Source organism: Typopeltis vanoorti, chromosome 7, assembly GCF_054136105.1.
Source record: "Typopeltis vanoorti isolate ZY-2024b chromosome 7, IOZ_Tvanoo_1.0, whole genome shotgun sequence".
Classification (NCBI taxonomy): domain Eukaryota; kingdom Metazoa; phylum Arthropoda; class Arachnida; order Uropygi; family Thelyphonidae; genus Typopeltis; species Typopeltis vanoorti.
The window spans coordinates 156058303-156079819 of NC_143555.1; the positions used below are offsets into that span (position 1 = coordinate 156058303).

General features: G+C 37.5%; 1 protein-coding gene across 2 annotated transcripts in view; it reads right to left on the reverse strand.

The window, feature by feature from the left end:
- Positions 1 to 21517, reverse strand: part of LOC150105231 (spondin-1-like) — a 716059-nt gene that overhangs the window by 215812 nt on the left and 478730 nt on the right. For both annotated transcript variants that reach the window (XM_090395547.1, XM_090395546.1), the window contains exon 12: positions 9777 to 9950. In XM_090395547.1, coding sequence (XP_090251673.1) covers positions 9777 to 9950 — 174 coding nt within the window. The remainder of the gene's footprint in view (positions 1 to 9776; positions 9951 to 21517) is intronic.

A 21517-nucleotide genomic window follows, 5' to 3' on the forward strand; every position in this document is an offset into this window, starting at 1 on the left:
GATTCTGATACAATGGAGACAGTGCAAAGAAGAATGTTAAAAATGATATCAGGATTGTGGAATACTAATTATGAAAACAAATTAAAAATGTATTGACTGCAGAACACTAGCAAACAGGAGAAATGGGAATGATATGATTGCGACTCAAACTTCTGAAAGGTTCATACAGGATTTCAGTTGATGGAATTTTTCATTTTATGGAGGGTAGGGAAAGGACAAGAGGGCATCCTTGAAAGCTGAGAATGAATGCAGTCAAGAAGGGGGTGAGATTTAGATTTTTCTCTCATAGAGTGGTACGTGATTAGAATGGACTGCCATTGGATGTTGTGTGTGTGCAAGTAATGTGAACTCAAGAACAAGTATGCCAACTGATATGTGTGTAGTATGTGGTCTCCCTCGATGAGTCCCTGAAAACCCTAGATGTCTCTCTTAATATAATAATAATAATAAGGATTTTAATGAATGCCAATGGTAGGGAGATAACTGAATTAAGCTAAATAGTAGAATTACCAAGTAACACTTTGCAAGATTATATCATCCAGTTGGAGACACTGCAGGAACAAGAGGAGCAAAGGCTTATATGGAACCTGAGGTAAATGATCTGGAGGTAATCGTCACCATGAAAACTTGGTGACAAAATCCATGCACAATAATCCATATGGGGCCTTATTGTGCATGGAAACATAAACCTCTTCATTTCTACATGTCAATGGCAATGACATGTAAAAGAGAAGATAAATGGAAGAAGAGGACAAGGAAGACGAAGAAAATCTTGGCTGGCAGATATCAGACAGTGGACTGGTATGAACTCTGAGAGACTGCTCAGAATAGCTGAGAATCGCTCAAAATTTGCCAAGGTGGTCGCCGACCTCCGATAGGAGATAGCACTCAAAGAAGAAGAATGGCAATGATGTCTACACATCATTGCCATTATCTGATGTAATGTCTTCACAACTTCTGCAATGTGTTCCCTAAATTTCAGATCCTTGTCCACAACCACTCCCAGATTTCTCATCTCTTCTTCCTCCTTTAAAGTTTCCTCCCTCAAGTGTATACTTTGCATCCCATCATTGCTTACCAAATTTCCAAACATTATCAGTCTTGTAATTCTACATATCCCTTCTTTATAGAAGTTCTCGTATGACTGGCCACAACCTAGGTGATCACCTCATGGTCACTCTCACCAACTGGAGGAGGATTAGACACGCCATTCACAGTCACATCCTCTGATGATATAACCTGATCTAAGACTCTTAACCCTTGTGTGCCCTCCCTTACATATTAACTAAATTGTTGTTCTTTAAGAACTTGAGAAATTCATTCTCTTTATTCCCTGATACTATATCTTCATTCCAATTAATATTACTGTAATTGAAATCAACCATAATGGTCACTCTTCCTTTGTTAGTAAGCCAAGCTGCCTATACATTTCTTTGTCTCCACCTTTCACATTCCCTAGCCACTAGCAACACCCTGTCGAATATTTCAAAATTACTGCTTAATTAACAAAATTAATGCTTCAAAATTATTGCCACTTCCTTCCTCCCCTTGTATCTCAACCTTGTGCAGACAAAAATTCCCTTCTATCATCATCATCACTAGCACCACTTCTCCCTTCTTGCTTTTCCTATCTTCACGAAAAACATCATATCCCTCCATTTCTATTACTATCAAGATGTCATTCTCATCCAGCCATGTTTCAGGCACATAGACTCAAAATGATCTCTTACCTTATGGCTATTTTGTTTTGATATTGTTCACCAAATATGCCTGTTGTTGGTGGTGTATTTTGGGTCCTCAACACACACACTAGCATGCATCATCATCTCTGCAATTATCAAATAATAATTTTATTATGTCTTATCAACTTTTCTGAATTATTGTAAAATGTTGCTTAATGACTGTTATTCTTTCTTTTAGGCTATATTTTGATTTCTGACAAACGAACACTTTCAAATTTCTATCTTACTGCTGCTATTCGTTCATTATTAAAGGTATAAATAAAACTGGTCAATGTGATCTGGGCTTTCCTGAGAGTGTGGTGTCTGCAGAGAATTTGAGTGTGTTTAAGGCACAGTATGATGAGCTGTGTGTATAACAAAAGGACCTCCTAGATGAGTCTTTGACTCCTTGGGGGGTCTTGGGAAAATAATAATAATAATAATTTGTGTAACTCCCATTAGCTTTTTATTTTAGTTTCAGTTATAGCTGCTGCAGATTTAGATTTGTCACTTTTAATCATTTGTTATGTTCTTTTCCTAGCCAAATCTCTAGTGTTTATTGCGGCAGCATTTCACATGCATCTAATATATCTGTTGAAATCCATCATGCTTTTTCTTTAGATGCTTCTTAGTTTAAAAAGATTATCATCCTTTGCTCAATCCTCAATTTAGAGGACTAGGATTCCTCTCTTTATTGTGCATTTCAAATCGCTTATTGTAAACTGTGGTGCCAGTGTCACTGGTGAACGTGGCTGTCATGTTGAGTTATGATAGAAAACATATTTTTAAATTAAAGTATAGTGTGGCTTTTTGTCTCAAATTGTGCAGCAGTTGTGCTTTGGTTGGATACAAGTGTCCTTCAGTGGTGTTATTGTTTGAAACTCTATTATATATATTGTGTTTTTGCTGCTGTTTCGCTACTTCAGCGTCTAAAGATGGCGTCCAACAAGAGACGTACATCATAGGCTCGGAGGACTTCTATACGAAAGTCTGGCTCTGCATTGGATTTTTCACAATGGATATGTTGCAGAAACTGCTACATGTATGCGTTCGAAGAATGTGAAGGATCTGTGGACTGTTTGGCTAAATGTGAATAATGAAAACATCGATATATGTGAGAAGTGTTGGGATAGGCTGGAACGATTAGGAATGGAAGCAGATGTCAGGACCGTAACGGAAGAATTTCGGCAGGAGTTCATGAAAATGAAAAGTGACCTTCATCTTCTGCAAGAGGAACTGGAAGTGCTCAATAAGGAGGTTCCAAAAATTAAAACTGAGTTAAATGTTTTGAATAGAGAAATTAGGACCATGGAGATTACTTTAGCTGAAGTAACTAGAACAGGATTAAGTATGAGAGAGTCTTTGGTGATTGACGAAGTAATAAATAGCATGAGAGTGATTGGGAATAAACAGAATGAAAGCACAAGAGGTTTAGAAGAAACGAGATGTCATGAGAGTGAGGGAGTAAGTAAAAGAGCGTTGAGCAGTGAAACTGGAGAGTCATGCTGAATAGCTCAGAAAATGAGGCCGTGAGTGATGCTTGTTTGGACTTCAATGAAGTTATGAGTGGTAAATTATATGGTGATTCTATGATTAAGTGTATGGAGAGCAGTATGCCTGAGGAGTGCTTGGCTGTGGAACAATAGAGAGTGGCTTTAGCAATAAAGAGAGGGCATGACGCAGAAAGATGATAGTTATGGTGGGTACAAATGACCTGCGTGGTAGTATAAATCGGGTAGCAAAAAATTTAAGAACATTATTAGATATCATGAAGAAGAAAAATGTCAATGGAGGATAGTGTGTATGCTACCTCATTTTGACAATTATGAATTAAGTTGATGAGTGATGATAATGAAGGATATCATTGCAAGAATGTGCAAAAAAGAGGTCTGGAATTTGTTGATGTCTGGAGTGTGTTTGAAGGAAAAAGGCAACATATGCAAGAGATGGGTTGCATCTGAACATGGAAGTTAATAAGTGATTGAAGAGGTTACTGTTTTTTGAACAAGTTGAGGTAATTGGGCAGGGAAACTAAAATTGAAAAGGTTGAGTGTAAGAAGGAGACACATAAGCAGTGATTGTATATTTGTTGATCCTTATTCGCAGAATAAATTGCAGAATAGAGTGGATAAAAATCGGCATGGGACTACTGAAATTAGTGATATGAAATTTAGGAGACATTATTATTATTATTATAATTATTCAGGCCTTCATGGAGTCAAAATACTCATCGTGGGAGGTCCTTCCTAAGAAACACAAAGTCTATCACACTCCTTGAACTCATTGACCGTCCTCGCTCTCACCACTCCATCAAACAATGCATTCCATGGTTCAACCACCCTCCATGCAAAGAAACCACTCCTCACCCTCTTCCTCACAGTTTCCTTTTGGAACTTCCAGGAGTGGCCTCTTGACATCACTCCTTTCTGCTGTTCAACCAAGCGAAAGAACTCCCCAGTGTCAACCCTGTAATAACCTCTCAACAGTTTAAAAGTCTCAATCATATTACCTCTCCTTCTTCTATCCACCAAACTCTGCTGTCCACATTCCCTCAGCCAATCCTCATAACTAACATTGTACAGTCCTGAAACCATCTTTGTTATCCACCTTTTGCTTGGTTGAACAGCGGGAAGGAGTCATGACAAGGGGCCATCCCTGGAAGTTACAAAAGGAAACTGTTTGTAAGCGGGTGAGGATTGGTTTCTTTGCATGGAGAGTGGTTGAACCATGGAATGCACTGCCTGATGGAGTGGCGGGAGAGAGAATGGTGAATACATTTATGAAGTGGTATGATAGACTTTGTGTTTCTCAGGGTGACCTCCCCTCGATGAGTCTTGATAGACTTTGTGTTTCTTAGGAAAGACCTCCCATGATGTGTCTTTTGAATCCATGGAGGCCTGAATAATAATAATAATAATAATAATAATAATAATATCAGTTCTAAAGCTGGTACAAGAACTAAAGGGAATCTGCAATTTTTGTGTACCAATGCCAGAAGCATTCGAAATAAAAGGGAAGAATATTTGGCATTAGTTAGTGCAATCTCACCAAAAGTTGTAGGCATTAGTGAAACTTGGCTGTCAGCAGAAGATATGATCAATGGAATTGATTGTGATGGGTACAGTATTTTTAAGGAGGATAGAGAAGATAGAATGGGGTTAGGAGTACTGTAGATGATAGCTGATGAGTTGTAACCAAAGAAAGTAGTATATCAAGATGATAGACATATGGATGATAGTTCATTTGAGGTGGTCTGGTTTGAAACAGTGACCAATGCAACTACATATACAGTCGGTTGCAGCTATAGGCCAGGGGGGGGGGTATAGGGGGTGATATTGAATTCATGGATCAGCAAATTAGTGCAATGAGTGCAGGGTTAGTGATTATTATGGGGAATTTTAATTATGATGATATAAATTGGAAGGAGAAAATATCATGTGGCAAAAAGGAAATGGAACTCATACATCTTCTACGAGATAATTACTTGAAACAGCACATAACTGAAGGGACGTGGTGTGAGAGTGTTGGATCTGGTCATTGGTTCAGAGGATATATGCATAAGTAAGGTGTCCTCATTACCTTCCAATTGGTGAGAGCAATCATGTGGTATTGACTTGGGAGGTTGCAAAATTTCTGGATTTCTCTCTTAAGAAGGGGTACATACAGAACTACACGTTAGTCAACTATAACAAGCTTCGGAATGAGCTTGCAGCCCTCCCATGGCAGAACATATTGCAGGGGAAAGATAATAAATTTAGTTTAATCCTTTATACAAATGTAGGCAAACAAACTTTGCACCTGAAGTAGTTCAGGACTGCGGCAACTGATAGTAAAGGTGGACCAAGCGCTCATCACTCCTTGTCTCAGTATCTCCCATAGTGCAAAGCACATCTCCTTGTGGACTTAAAGCTATGCATTACGGGAAGGGCTGCTACCCAGACTGGTTACGATCTAGTTGAGTAAACTAGATGTAAATAGGGCTGTGGGACTTGATAATATATCACTGCATATTCTAAAGGAATGTGCCAGGGAGTTGACACCTGCTTTAACATATTTTTTTTAATACGAATCTTGCACTTGGTCAATTTCCTAAGGGGTGGAAGGAGGGCAAACTTCATAAAGGAAGTGATTGAACTCAAGCATCAAACTATAGGTCTATCTCTAAATAACTTAGGGAATTGAAACAACGTAGATCCGAATATAAATTAAATAATATTTTAATAGATATTTCCGATATTTCGGCAATGTCACATTGCCATTTTCTAAAGGAACTTACAAAAAGGCAGGTGCACACTTGGCTGAGAAAGTGTTGAGGATGTGATTTAGTTAAGTGTTAAGGGCTATGTCGTTATAACAGATTAGTTTAGCCCTGTTGTGTAGTGTTTTTACCACTCCATATTGTTGTGGGGGGGGGGGGGATTGTTGGTGGATGTATCTGCCTGTATGGGTGGGTTTTCTGTAAACTGAGAAAACCAAAGTTCCATCAGGCTGGCGGGTGACTAGTGTGTCTAGGAAAGGGAGGCAGTTGTTTTCCTCTTTTTCCAGGGTGAACTTGATTCTGGCGTGTTGGTTGTTTAAGTGTGTAAGGAAGGAGAGGAGTGTTTCAGAGCCATATGGCCAAATAGTCTACGAGAATCAACATCATCTATAGGTCTATCTGTGTGTCAGGTGTTGTGGTGAAGTTGTTGGAGAAGCTTGTGAGAACTAGGATCCAGAGTTGAGTTGAGAAGAATGGTATTATCTTTGATGGACGGCATGAATTTGCTAAAGGGAGGTCATGTTTTAAGGATACACAGTAATATACTTGGATTTCGCAAACTTATGATAGAGTACCTCATGATAAGTTGACTGTCAAACTAGAGCAGATGGAGTTGGATATTAGATTAGTGCACTGGATTGGAGACTGGCTATCTGATGGGTGTCAACAAGTTGAGTGATATCCAGGAAAAGGAAAGTCATTAGTGGAGTGCCTCGGGGGTCTGTTTTATGGCCATTACTGTTTAACTTGTATATTAATGAAATTGGTGAAGATTTTGATGGAGATATTCAATTGTTTACAGTTGATGCAAACTTGGGACAAACCATGAAGAGTAGTGAAGATGTTGTGGCCTTACAAAAAGACTAGAATAAATTGAGTGATTGGCTCGGACATTGGGATGCAAGTTCTATGTTGCAAAATGTAAGGTTTTAAAATTTAGAAAACAAAGATGGGATGCAGAATTTATGATTGGTGAGGATATATTGTTGGATGTGGAGGAAATAAGAGATCTGGGGGTGATAGTGGATAAGGAAATTTAGGGGACACATTGCCAAAATTGAGAGGACAACACAAAGACTTCTTTAATGATGCAGAGGACACTGACATGCAGAAGTAGGAAGATTCTTGTTCTATTGTATAAGGCTTTGATTAGGTCACACATGGACTATTATTATTATTATTATTCAGGCCTCCATGGAGTCAAAAGACTCATCGTGGGAGGTCCTTCCTAAGAACATAAAGTCTGTCGACTCATCGAGGGGAGGTCCCCCCCCTAAGAAACAGAAAGTCTATCATACCACTCCTTAAACTCATTGACCAGTCTCGCTCTCACCACTCCATCAGGCAATGAATTCCATGGTTCAACCACCCTCCATGCAAAGAAACCACTCCTCACTCTCTTGCTCACAGTTTCCTTTCATAACTTCCAGGGATGCCCTCTTGTCATCACTCCTTCCCGCTGTTCAACCAAGCAAAAGAACTCCCCACTGTCAACCCTGTAACCACCTCTCAACAGTTTAAAAGTCTCAATCATATCACCTCTCCTTCTATCCACCAAACTCTGCAGTACACATTCCCTCAGCCAATCCTCATAACTATCCTTGTACAGTCCTGAAACCATCTTTGTCATCCGTCTTTATCCTTTCCACAGTTAATTTATCCCCTTCAAATCCTGGGGACCAAATCTGAGAACAATAGTCTAAGTGTGGTCTGATCAGAGACTTATACAATGGAATGATAACCCTTTTATCTCTGCAGGTTAGTGTCGTTCTCGTAATTGCAGCAATCCTCTGTGCTACCTTCGCCACCTTTGCAATATGTCCCCTAAATTTCAGGTTTCTATCAATCATCAACCCCATTGTGCCCAGATTTGGTCACCTGGTTTTCAGAAGGATGGAGAGATGTTGGAAAGATCTAAAGGAGACTGACTAAGGTAGTTTCTGAACTCTGGAATGTCTGGTATGAGGAAAAATTGAGAAGATGTAATTTGCAGAGTCTGATGGATAACAATCCCTCAGCGACGTTGGTAAGGGGTTGTTATAGGATCAATGCTGGAGATGTTCTATAGAAAAAAGTGGGAGATCAGGGAAGAACCAGAGGTCATCCCTGGAAATTGTATAAAGAGGGTGTGAGTAGGGGAGTGAGAGGCAGGTTTTTTTCGTGCAGAGTTGTAAATGATTGGAATTCCTTGCCTGAGAGTGTGGTGTCTGCAAGGAGTTTGAGCTTGTTTACGACACAGTATGATGAACTGTGTGTGTGTGTGTGTGTGTGTGTGTGTGTGTGTGTGTGTGTGTGTGTGTGTGTGTGTGTGTGTGTGTGTGTGTGTGTGATAAAAGGACCTCTCAGATGAGTCTTTGACGCCATGAGGTCTTGGGATAATAATAATATAATAATGAAAAAACAGAATGCATGCCCTTTGATTGGAAAACACCTGGAGAGGATTCTCCTCACTGATGAGAGGAAAATTTATATCAAACAAGAAAGGCTTTTTCAAGTGAAGGTTAGCTTAGCTGATTGGTCTCATTTAAGAAGAGAAAGGAGTTGTAGTTTCTTTCCCTATTGTAAACTTGATTTTTAATTATGCAAACAACAAACCGACCTAAGGACAAGTGCATGAAATAATCAAGGTCATGAATTACAATGGGAACTTCGTAAAGTAGCGTAATTGGACAAACTGCTTATAGCCTGATGGGGTGGACATAGATCTGTTGTAACTTAAAAACTGTTGAACCTGAAATAGAGAGAAATGCTCTCTCTAATTTTGGCCAGCCAAATTTCTGGTCTCAGACTCAATGTGAGTGGTAGCTTGTGCTCATAATAGTGAAAGTCACAAACTGAAAACTCTTAATTTAATATGCTTAATATTGGTAAAAAGATTTTTGTGCATGCTAAATATTTCTATAAAAGCAACCTAAATGCTTATTCCTTCAGATACTTAAATACTGCATATACATTATATACATGCAGTTTATAAACAAATTATGTCGAGATATAGAATAGGTTATTCTTAGACAGCGGTGTTGCCATATATTTGTTTAGCCACACAAATTTAAATGAATTTTAGTTATTTACCATTTTAGTAGTTTAACGCACTAAAACCACTAATAATTATTATTATTATTATCCTAAGATCCCCATGGAGTCACAGACTCATCTAGGAGTTCCTCTTTGTCGCACACACAATTCATCACACCGTACCTTAAGCACACAATATTTCTCATATTAATGTTGTCTGTTGTTTGTAGATATAACCTATAAAATTGCAAGTACTAATTTAATTTGCTTAAATCCATGTAGCTAAATAATCCATCACATTTGCACAGTTCAAGTAACTGCACTGTCTAGACAATAGACACTAAACAAATATACTTCTGCAACTTTTTGAAGTCACCATCAGTTTGCCTGCATGGTTCAGGCTAAAAGTAACTCATTAGGGTATGAAGTTGATATGGGTTTGCAAGAGTAATATTGGAATGGAGAGATTGTAGAAATTACTAAATAAAATAAGTGACAAATATTATTTATCATATAATTCATTTATATAGGACATTCCAAAAATTAATTACTGTAAATTAGAAATCTAAAGACAAAAAGTTTCATTTTTGACCAGTGTGCACATGAACATGCACAACGTTCCCTCTATGCTGTGCATAGAGGGAACATCAATAAGGACTAATTTAAACAATAGAACCTGGATCGGGAGGAAGGTCAGTCCAATGGCTGAACATAAGAATCATCTATATTTCCTTCCTTTCCACAAAACTTAAGGCGATAAATCTTAATTGCAAAATGCTTACCTCTTAACATTTCTTCACACATCCTGTTACAATCTGCATAACGTTCAAAATTATTTCTATTTCCTCGACAGCCACCATAGATGAATTGCAGGCACATACCTCTGTTCACATCATAATACCATCGAGGGAAATAACCTCTACATGGGCCTACTTCTTTCGGTAGTGTGCAAATTTCTGAAATTATTAAATCTGAAATCATTTTCTATTTGATTTTTAAATAGTTGTCAATAACTTTACCTATAAATCCATATTGCATAAAATCTTCATGTAGACACACACACACACACACACACACACACACACACACACACACACACACACACACACACACACACACACACACAGAATTAAAATGCAAATCAAACATTCACACTGTACACTAGTTGAGGGTACATATCAGAAATTTGATGAAACATTCAAAGCCCATATAGATATGCTTTTGAAATGACTCTAGTATGGTCATTAATAACAATTGTATTTTCTGTCTGGGTGTCCCTCTACTAGGGCACGATCAGTGATGGCAGACCTGCAGTTAATGAAACCTGATTTGTTGTCAGATCAGGGAAACACTTTTTTTTTTAATGTTCCTAGAAAAAGTGCTATATGTATGCACCGAAAAATGTGAAAGATTTATGCACTGTTTAGGTAAACAAGAATAAGGAAAGTATTAACATATGTGAAAAGTGTCTTGATAGATTAGATGATTAGAAATAGGAGCAAAGTCAGGACTGTAGTAGCTTAGTAGCAGAGCAAAGGCAGGAGTTTAGGGAAAATGAAAATGAAAATGAAACATCTGGAAGAGGATATTAAACATCTTAAGAAGAGATTGGCTGATGATGATGAGAAGGAAGAAGTTAATATTATGAAGAAAAAGTCAAAGGATAGTCGTATATCATTGTATGGAGACTCGATCATTACAGGTGTGATTACTAATAAAATATACAAAAAATGCTTTCCTGTTGGAACAATAAAGCAAATAACTGATGCATTGAAGAAAAGGAAAGACCAGGTGTGGGCATAAATGACTTGGTTGGCGAGAAAAAGAATGTTGATAAAGACTTGAGAAAGTTGTTGCAGCATGTAAAGAGGAATAGTGTTGTTGGGAAAATAATAGACATGTTGTGCAGATATGACACCAGTGAATTGAGAAGGAGAGCAGAGATAATGAATAGTAAGATGGCTGAGTTGTGTGAGGCAAAGAGGGTTCAATTTGTAAATCTGTGGTGGAGTGAATTTGAAGGGAAAGTGGAATGATTTAAAGCTGATGGATTACATTTGAATAGGTTTAGTGTTGGGCATTTAGAAACTATTGTTTTCTGAGAAGGCACAGAGTCAAGAAGTTAACGTAGAAAAGGATCAGATGCTAATTGTGAAGCTGGATAGCACAAATAAATGGATTGTACGACATGAGGAAGATGCATATGAGGTTGAAGATGTGGTTGCAGCAGCACAAGATGATGAAATGCATAAAGGTGAGGATGAGACATAGGAATGGAAATCAGAGTCAAGATCAGGGAAACAGGAGTGGTCACACAGAAGAGAGAGAGAGGTGTGGTATTGCAGCTAAATAGAGAATGTTGGTGCTTGTAGAATGGCCTCAAATACACAGGGATTGTTATGTTTATGAACAAATGTAAGGAGTATTCGAAACAAGAGAGCTGAGTTTGTTGAATCGATTGAGGCAGTATGCCCAGAGATAATTGGAATAAATGAAACATGGTGGTCTGAGGAGGTTTGATGTCGGGAATAGAGCTAAAAGGATATATAATTTTCCAGAAGGATAGAAATGTGAAAAGAGGAGGTGGAATGCTATTAATGATTACAGAGGAATTGTATCTGCAAAGTGTGGAAGTTTATAGTGCATGCACAGATTTTGAATCTGTGTGGTGTGAAGTTGAAATAAACAGGTTAGTATATCTGAGAGGATGCTGTTATAGGCTAGGGAATGCAGAGGATACCGAGTGAAATGTTTAGGCAAATTAGTTGGGCATTTAAAAAGAAAGTGATCCTGATAGAACACTTTAATTACAGGAATATAGACTGGAAGGAGGAGATAGTGTATGGGAATAAGGAGAGTGAGTTTATGGAATTTCTGAGAGATAAGTATCTTAAGCAGTATGTAATTGAAGCAACTAGAGGCTTTAATGCTTTTGGATTTGGTGATGACTTCACAAGATGTAGCTGTTAATGAAGCGTTCACATTGCTGGGTTGGTGAGAGTGATCAAGAGGTACTTGTTTATTAGGAAGTGATGAAACAAGAAAAGGTTACTGTCAAAAATGGATACATGTGGAAGTATAAGCCAATTATAGGAAGCTCAGTAGTCAATTAGCATCAGTACATTGGGTAGATGAGCTGAGCAGAAAAGATGTTGACAATGCATGTAAACTCACAAGGACAGATTTGGTCACTGGGTTTTCATGGGAAAACCCAGTGACCAAATCTATGCACAATCATCTATATGAGGCCAGATCAAAACATTATACAATGGCATCATAACCTCTTTATTTCTGCATGTCAGGGTCCTCTGCATCATTGCCATTATCCAATGTCACATCGTCACAACTTGTGTGATGTGGCTCCTGAAATTCAGGTCCTTGTTCACCACCACTCTTAGATCTGCCATCTCCTCTACTTCCTTTAAAGTTTCCCCACCAAGCATATACTTTGCATCCCATAGTTGCTTACCAAATTTCAAAACCTTACACTTTGCAACATTGAACTGATAGTTTCACTTACTTGTCCATTCATGCAATATATTCAAGTCCTCCTGTGAGGCCATAACATCTACTTGACTCTGCATTGCTCTTGCAAATTCTGCATCATCTGCAAACAGCTACATATCACTAGCTAAACCCATTCCAATATCATTAACATACAAATTGAACAACAACAATCCCAAAACTAACCCCTGTAGCACACGACTAATGACTTTCCTCTTTTGCATCCCCCATATACAAATTTATGATACCTATCTGACAGCGAGTCACTGATTCCACTCAGAAAGTCTGTTATCCAATCCCATCGATTTAAATTTATTTAACAGGCTGTCGCATGTCAGTTTATCAAACTTTTGCAAAATCTAAGTACACCACTGTATATGCATTTCCCCTGTCCAAGATGTTTGTCACTGTGTTATGTACATAAGTAAGTTAGTAAAACATGATCTCCCTTTAACAAACCCATGCTGATAACCACAGAGAATACTGCTGTTATCAACCCATTTCTGTATCCTACTTCACACTAATCTCTCTAGTACCTTCGTCACAACTCCAAATATGCAGATTAGCTTATAATTTGTAGCCACAGCTTTATCACCACCATTATGCAGTGGAACAATTTTACCTTCTTTACACTCCCTTGGAATCTCTGCTGTTGTAAGGCTCATATTAAACAGGGACAGGGATGCCAATGCAACTGCCAATTTCCGAATGTTCCCTTAAGACACATTGTGATGAAATACTTTATTGACATCCAGGTTATTTATTTCCTCCAACACCTCCTGCTCGTTCAGAATTATGTTATCCTTTCCAATGTTTTCTACACTTAAGTTCCTCATAATTGTATCCCAATGAAGATGAAACACCTTTTTAAATTGATCACTGAGTACCTCAACAATGTCTTCTGCAGCAATTACCATTCTACCATTTTCATCCATTAACCGAATCTTACCATAATCATTCTTCCTTCTACCTGCCAAATATCTAAAAATTTCTCTAGGGTTTTCCTTTGCCTAGTTTCCCAATTTCTGCTCATATTGCACTTTTGTCATCTTTACTAACTGTGTCACTCTCTTGGCTGGTTCTTTATACACTTCATGTAAGTGACTATTTCTATTATTCATCTTGTACCGCTGTTATCAACCCATTTCTCCTCCAAAGTGTCTTCTTCAGATTTCATGCTCAATTCCCTCATTCATCCATTTTACACCTAGCTTATTCAGCTTTTTTACCTTCAGAAGACATTCACACATTGATGCTGTTATGTATTTCTTTGTCAGTTCTCAGGAAGCATTTATTTCATTACTGCTCAACTCCTCATTCTATGCTATAGCTCCAAGCTGTCTCCTAAGCTTGTCATAATCATCAGCCTTGTACTTCCACATATATGGTTTCCTCACAGAAGTCAACATATGGCCAGCCTAGATATGATCACTCTCACTAACTGGAGGAAAGGCTGAACCCCTACTCACAATTCATCCGCTGCTAAGTGATCGATCCAAAACTCTTGAACCTTGTATGCCTCCTTTACATGCTGCCTGAAGATAGTTATCTCTCAAGAATTTGAGAAATTCAGTTTCCTTTATTCCCAAATTAAAATCAACCATAATAATCACTCACCAAAGTTGTTCATACATTTCTTCATCACCACCCTCCACATTTCCTGGCCTATAGCAACATCCAACTAAATATGTCTTCCTCTCAACCTCCACATTACATCACACTGCCTCATAACCATTGCCACTATTTCCCTCTTTCATGTCTAGTTTATGTGGACATAATTCCTCTGCTATCATCAGTAGAACTCCCTGTCCCCACTTGTCCTTTCTATCCTTACAAAAATACTGTATTCTTCCATTTCTATTACCTATATCATCTTCATTTAACCATGTTCACTTATTCAAATGATTTTGGGATGAATAAATCTCAAACTTCAGGTATTTCTGGTATTTGTAAATAAACACAGCAGTTCATTTTTAATTCTATAACCAGTCTTTTCCAAGCCTCTTGTTGGTTGTGATTTCCTCACCATACCTGCCCTTGCTCAATCATCCTTATCACCACTTACCACATATATCAGGGTTGTCCAAAGCACCACCTGCGGACCACATGCAGACTGCGGTGCGATTTTGTGCGACCCGCCTGTGGGTTTTGATTTTCACAAGCAAGAAATTAAATAACAATTTGAATCAAATGTGTATTAGATATTTTAATTCTATCACTAATCGATAATCTCGACATTGATCATTTTATTTGGTGTTTTTACATCACTATATACTCACGTGTTTTTCAAATGTTAGATGTGTCAAAGAAGCGTTCTTACAGTGTTTAGTTCTAATGTGCATGCTCCGGATGCTCACAGGGAACATGAGCGCACCATTAGTGCAATTAGTGTTGTTCATTTGTTCAGCTTTCGAGGTTGTGTTGCTGCTACTCACCAAATTACTAGATACACATTGTGATGTGACTCTCGGATAATTTTTTTTTTCTAATGCGGCCCTCGGGTTACCTAAGGTTGGATAGCCCTGACATATATCCACTCAGTCTCAACTTTCCCACCCATATTGCAATATATTCCATTTCAATGCTGATTATCCCATACACACATTTACTGCTACTTCCAACATCCACTTTCCCTGTACCATGTGTGTCTCTGTCCACCCAGGCTCCCCGTTTCCTTGTTCTTCTTGCATTCCCATTCTCTCTTCATCAATCACAGTACTACTGTTTTCACTGCCACCACTTCTGTCTCTTCAATACAACTTTCCTGAGCTTTCACTTTATCTCTTACTTCTGATCTCATATTCATTTCACTAATCTATCATCTCACGTTCACAACACCAGCAATACATTTCACTTGCTCACCTCTTCCCCTATGCCCCTCCCCTTGTAAAACCAAATTGTCTATAAATGAATTAAGCCTACAATTAGAAACATTACTTTCAGTGCTACTGTCGTGTAGTTGCATATTTTGGTTTCCTTTCTCTTCTTTGGACCAACACTATTGCAAGACTGTATAAGAAATTAGATCAAATGCACAATAAACTTCTTTGCATAATCTTTAACATTAACCAGCAATCTCTCATCCAATTGCACAGCCATATTGACATTTAGCCTATTCAACAGCTTTATTATTATTATTTATTTATTTATTTTTTTATGAGTTCCACCCCTGACAGGTTATAAATCTAAGTACTCTGAAGTACCCTGAAATGGTGATCTCACACTAGGCAATCAAAATCGTCAACCTCATAATGACTTGCACAAATATCTATATAATACTGAGATTCAAACTCATCCCATTGGAGAGTGATACTATTCACCAGACCAACCAGGATGGCAATATAGTTCCAATTGTTTCTCCTATGGTTCCTCTATATTTCACTTTCCTTCAGAACTCCAACTTGGAATATGCTGATAAGTGGTTGAATCTCAAGTGATTGAAACAAAACTCTTATTGTAACAATTTATAAAATGGTAGATAAACTAAATATTAAATAATAGCAGGATTTCTCTTGGAAATCTTCCAAGCAAGATTCATGCAAACATAGGAAACAAAACTAATAAGAAATTTTGAACTTATACAGTTATTTTGGAGAAGACCAAGATGAGTTTAATTCAAATATGGACTGACAGGCAAATTTTTACTTTGCAAACAGTTGAAAAGCTTTAAGAATCTCATAAGGATATGTTACAGGTTCTTTTTTTATCCCGAGTTCTTTGAGATAAAAATTCGGCGGGTGATACTATTCACCAGACCAACCAGGATGGCAATATACTTCCAGCTCTTTCTCCTATAGTTTTTGATTTTGAAAAGGCACATACACATACTAATAAAAAATTTACACCATGAATTATGTGGTGTAAATAGAATCATATACAGAGTGATGCACAGCTCTCATCTGCAATGCCAACCAATCAAAAAGTATTAAAAAGTATTTATAGTTAAATATTAAAGAAGGTAAAAAGCAGGGTTGTAATACTATCCACAACTGTTATTTAACAGATATTAAAACTGGAGATATTACAATCAGTTCTTTATTTTGAAAAGATGATATTATAATAATTGTTGAGTTGGTTTGCCAAGTGGTTAGTGTATCTGCTCTCCAATCAATGGCTGCAGGTTTGAATCCCACCGTGAGCAAGAATGATGTTTATGATTGTCTTTAGGTGGAAAATGAATTTCATCATTCAGTATGAGACCACCACCCTGCTTATTGGAGCCCTGAAGTGGCTTTAAAAAGTTCCATGCTTGGTCTCTACAGTGAGATTTTCGGACTATATAAAGAAAATTTTTAAAAAAATACAAACAAATGTAAATTCAATTAAAATAGAAAATCGAATGATTAATCCACTCACTGTACAAATGTACTATAGGTTTACAAGTCAACCTTTTGTAGGTGAGAGTCATATAAAAAAATAATAAAAAGTCATAACAAAGCCACTAATGGTCGTGAAGATTCATCAGCTATGGATACATGCTGTCTACTCTCTCACATATATAAGATCATGAACAGAGTAATACTGAACAAAATCCAAAACACTCTAGAAGACAACTCCAGCAGAGAACAGGCAGGATTCAGAAGAGGCTTCTCCACAATAGATCATATCCAGGTCATTTCACAACTAACAGAAAAATGCAGAGAATATTGAATCCCTCTATGTTTCCTCTTTATTGATTTTAAAAAAGCATTTGATACCATAGAACACAATGCAGTTCATCAGTGCCTTACTGGAAATAAATGTGGACCCTACTTATATCCACATGATAAAAGAAATTAACAAAAATCAGACACACAAATAACCCTATTTGATCAACCTATAAATATAGATATAAAGGTCAGCCAAGGCGATGTGATCTCCCCAAATCTATTTACCAGCACTTTAGAATATATTCTGAAAAAAATAGACCTAAATGGAGGAATAAGCATAGATGATGAAAAGCTACAAATTCTTATGTTTACCAATGATCTAGTACTGATATTCCACAACCCAAAAGACCTAGAAGAAATGGGTGAAAAAAGTATACACAAACAGCAGTAAGATAGGCTTAGAAATGAATCTAGAAAAAACAAAATGGATCAAAAACATCTACACAAGTGACAGTCACCTATGTATTGATAACATCCCTATAGAACAAGTTGACTCATACAAGTACTTAGGACAAACAATAACAATGAATAACGATTTATCTGAAGAACTAGCAAAAAGAAAGAAAGTTGCATGGCTATCGTTCAACAGACCAACAGAAAGGGGTCAGTAAGAAACACTTACTGATCCAAATCTTGACATCTCTCCGAAGGCAAAACTATTTAATAACGATATTCTACTATCACTCACATATGGATCAGAAACATGGAACACGACAAAAAAAGAAGAAGAGACTCTCAGAATAACTCAGCGTGCAATAGAACACAGGATGTGTAACATCAGCAGAATGGAACATGTTAGAAACATGGAACTAAGAAAGAGATCAGGCATAAAAGATGTCGTAACTGCAGTATATGAAAGCAAGATGAGATGGGCAGGTCACATAGCCAGACTCAACGATAACAGATGGACATATAGAATACTCAACTGGCAACCAAGAAGAAAGAGAAAACCAGGAAGACCACCTACAAGATGGGAAGATCCACTAGTGAAATCTATGGATATAACATGGAAGAGAGAGGCTCAATATCGAGATTGTTGGAGGCATCTTTGTGATCTGCACTCATGGAGAAATCCTGAGTGAAACATGGGTCCATGAAGGTAATCAAGGTAAGGAAGGGTCTTAGGTTGGTGGAGTAATGAGCCGTGTCCTCTCAGGGTGGAGAATTTGGAGTGAAATGGTGCTAACGGTTTTTTGAAAGCATATGGTGTTAGGAGAAGAAGGTGGACAGGATTATTTAGTGGGATGTATGTTGCTATAGGCCAGGGAACTCAGCAGATGCAAAACAAGTGATCATTATGGAAGATTTAACTACAGCAGCATAAACTGGGAAGAGAGAAACAACAGAGAATTTCTGGAATTCTTCAGGGACATTGCCTTCAACATGTATAGAGAAAACAAAAGGTTCAAAAGTTTTGAATTTAGTCCTAGCATCGGAGGATCTAATTATAACCAAGATGTCCTCCTTGGTTGAAGAGAGTGAGCATGGTCTTGACTTGGGAGATGATTAGACATGCAGAGGTATCAAGGAGAAAGGCATTTATGTAGAATTATAAGGAAGGAGATAATAATTGTAAGTTGAGGTTTCTGTGGTTTAGAAGTTCATAAGGCATATTCCGGTAATTGGAACACATTTTTTTTTATTAAGCTAAAATTATAAAGCCGGAGAGAGAGGGAAGAGCCCATAGCTTTAACTAACCTATTTATGGAAAATTATGAAAATAATGCTTTAATCAATTATCATAAAAAACCAAAAATTTGGCTATGCTATGTAGACAATATTTTCATCATATGGCCAGGAACAACAGATGAACTCATTGCTTTCAAAGATTATCTGAATAATTTACATAAGAATATAAAATTTACTTTAGAACAAGAACTTCCTTTTCTTGACATCTATTAGAAGTCAATGAAAAAGATAATAAACTTTCTTTCTCAATATATAGAAAATCCACCAACACAGGAAGATTTCTTAATAAGGCCTCACACCACCACCACCCTTCACAAAAAATAGGTCTAATAAAAACCCTAAGGGACAGAGCTTATAATATTTCCAGCACAGAAAAACAGAGAAATGAAGAATTGGAATATTTAACACAGATCCTCAAAAAAAATGGTTATGAATCCAAGACTACCAAGAAAATCCTCCACACACCTCCTACAAGTATCTCACAGACACAAGATTTCAAAAACACTATCATGCTTCCATATAAGAATGTTACAGGCAAGATGGCTAAATTACTAAACAAACATAACATCAAAGTAGCCTTTCTGCTGCTGGAAAAAATTTCAAGATTTCTATATCCCCCGAAACCTCCACATCATCCTTTAAAAAACCAGGTGTTTATAAAATTAATTGTTCTTGTGGCATCTGCTACGTAGGACAGACAGGAAGATCTGGAGAAATATGCATGGACGAACACCAAAAGGATGTACAAAACAGAAGAGAACACAAATCAGGTCTAGCTTTCCATACCACGTCCACCGGCCACAATGTACTCTGGCAGAAAACAAACATGTCTTATAGAGAAAAAACTGTTACATAAGGAAATTTAAAGAAGCTGCAAACATGCTTAGAATTCCAACACAATGCAATAAAAACCAAGGCTTAATTCTACAGCAAGTTTGGTCAGCTTTGATAAAAAATATACCTCAGTTAGACCTCGGACATTATGAACGTGAACAACAGAATGTGGCATCATTCAGCACCTGCTTTGAATATGCATTCTGATTTTTTAATTTTATGAACAGTCAGATGGCTACAACTGTATAGTATGAACTATTAATTTCTCTTTTTTTGTTCTTTTAAACTTTAAGTTACCTTTTACTCCTGAGGATGTAAGTCAAACGATTTACGAAACTTGTCGGGTTTTATTTCTTTATTGTGCTTTTAGCTTAATAAATAAAATGCGGTCCAATTACTGGAATATGCCTTAGGAGATAATAATGATTTTACTAATCAGCTTGAGGTAGTTCCATAGATTTATTTATTATTTATTTCGTATCCAAACACAAGTAGTACAGTAGTAAGTAAGTGGTACAACATGATTTACAACAAATTAGGATACGTTACAATGAGATTAGCTTAGATTTGGTAGGTGAATTATACAGGGAATAATAATTAAATATGAAAAAAAGGAAACTATACATAACTTATATACAATAAACATGGTCAGATGTTCCTCCAGCATCTTGCACAATCAACTGCTCTTTCTGTGCAGGATATAAGGTCTTCTTTTGCACAAAGGCGATGGAAGAAAGGGACAAGAAAGAAGGTGTTCCATGGACTGGGTTGTCCCACACTCACAATTGTCTGAGCCAGTGAGGTAGCCCCATTTGATGAGGTTTTGTTTGCTGCATCCTGTCGTCCAGAGTCTGTTTAGGCTTTTCCAAGTATTCCAGTCCAAGTGGGCACTACGTGGAAGATGTTCGGCTGTTGGAATACCAGTATTATTTTCAGGATATAGTTGAAGTCTTGTCTCTGGGATTTTTTTAGGCAGTTCAACAGTTCTCAGGAAGCTATGTCGGGATGGATCTTAGTCTTTGGGGCACTGTGATCCGGTCGAATAGTGGGTGACGTTCATCATTCATTTGTCTGCTTCTTTCATCAGCTGAGAATGCAGATTTTCGAATTGAAGGGGGTGCAATACCAGCCAAAGTATACAGGTCTTTTAGTGGTGTTGGTTTCAGGCATCCTGTAATTAAGCGGCAGCTTTCATTCGATGCCAGGTCAAGTTTTTCAGCATGGCAGGATCTGGACCATACTGGACAGGCATATTCAGCAGAAGAATAACAAAGGGCCAAGGCAGAAGATCTCAGTGTGCTCACTTCCTCCAAATAGGGTCTGCACCCCATTTGGAGGAAGTGAGCTTTCTTAGTATGTTATTTCTTGCATTCACTTTTGCCTTTGTTTTTTCTATGTGGGTTTTATATGAGAGGGTGCAATCGAGAGTCACACCGAGGTAGATTGGTTTTTAGGAATGTTCTATATTAGAGCCTTCCCAAGAAATCTGTAGCTTCCTGTTGGCTTCCTTATTGTTAAGGTGGAAAAGGCCAGTCTGGGTTTTTCAAGGTTTTTGGTTTTAGTTGATTGCTGGTATAGTATGTGGTTAGACTATTTAAGGTCTAACCACATACTAAGGCAAGTGATTGAGTAGTTTCAATGGACTTGAAATTTTTTGACTGTCAGCTATGGCAAGGTCATCAGCATAGATAGTTCCATAGATGGAAGAATTGGAAGGGAGAGATATCATCAGTGTATGGGAACTACTAAATAAATATTTATTAGCAGCAATGACAAGGAAACTGAGCATAGGAACATATTTACATTTGCATGTAAAGAGGAGGAGGGATTAATGGATGTAATGATGG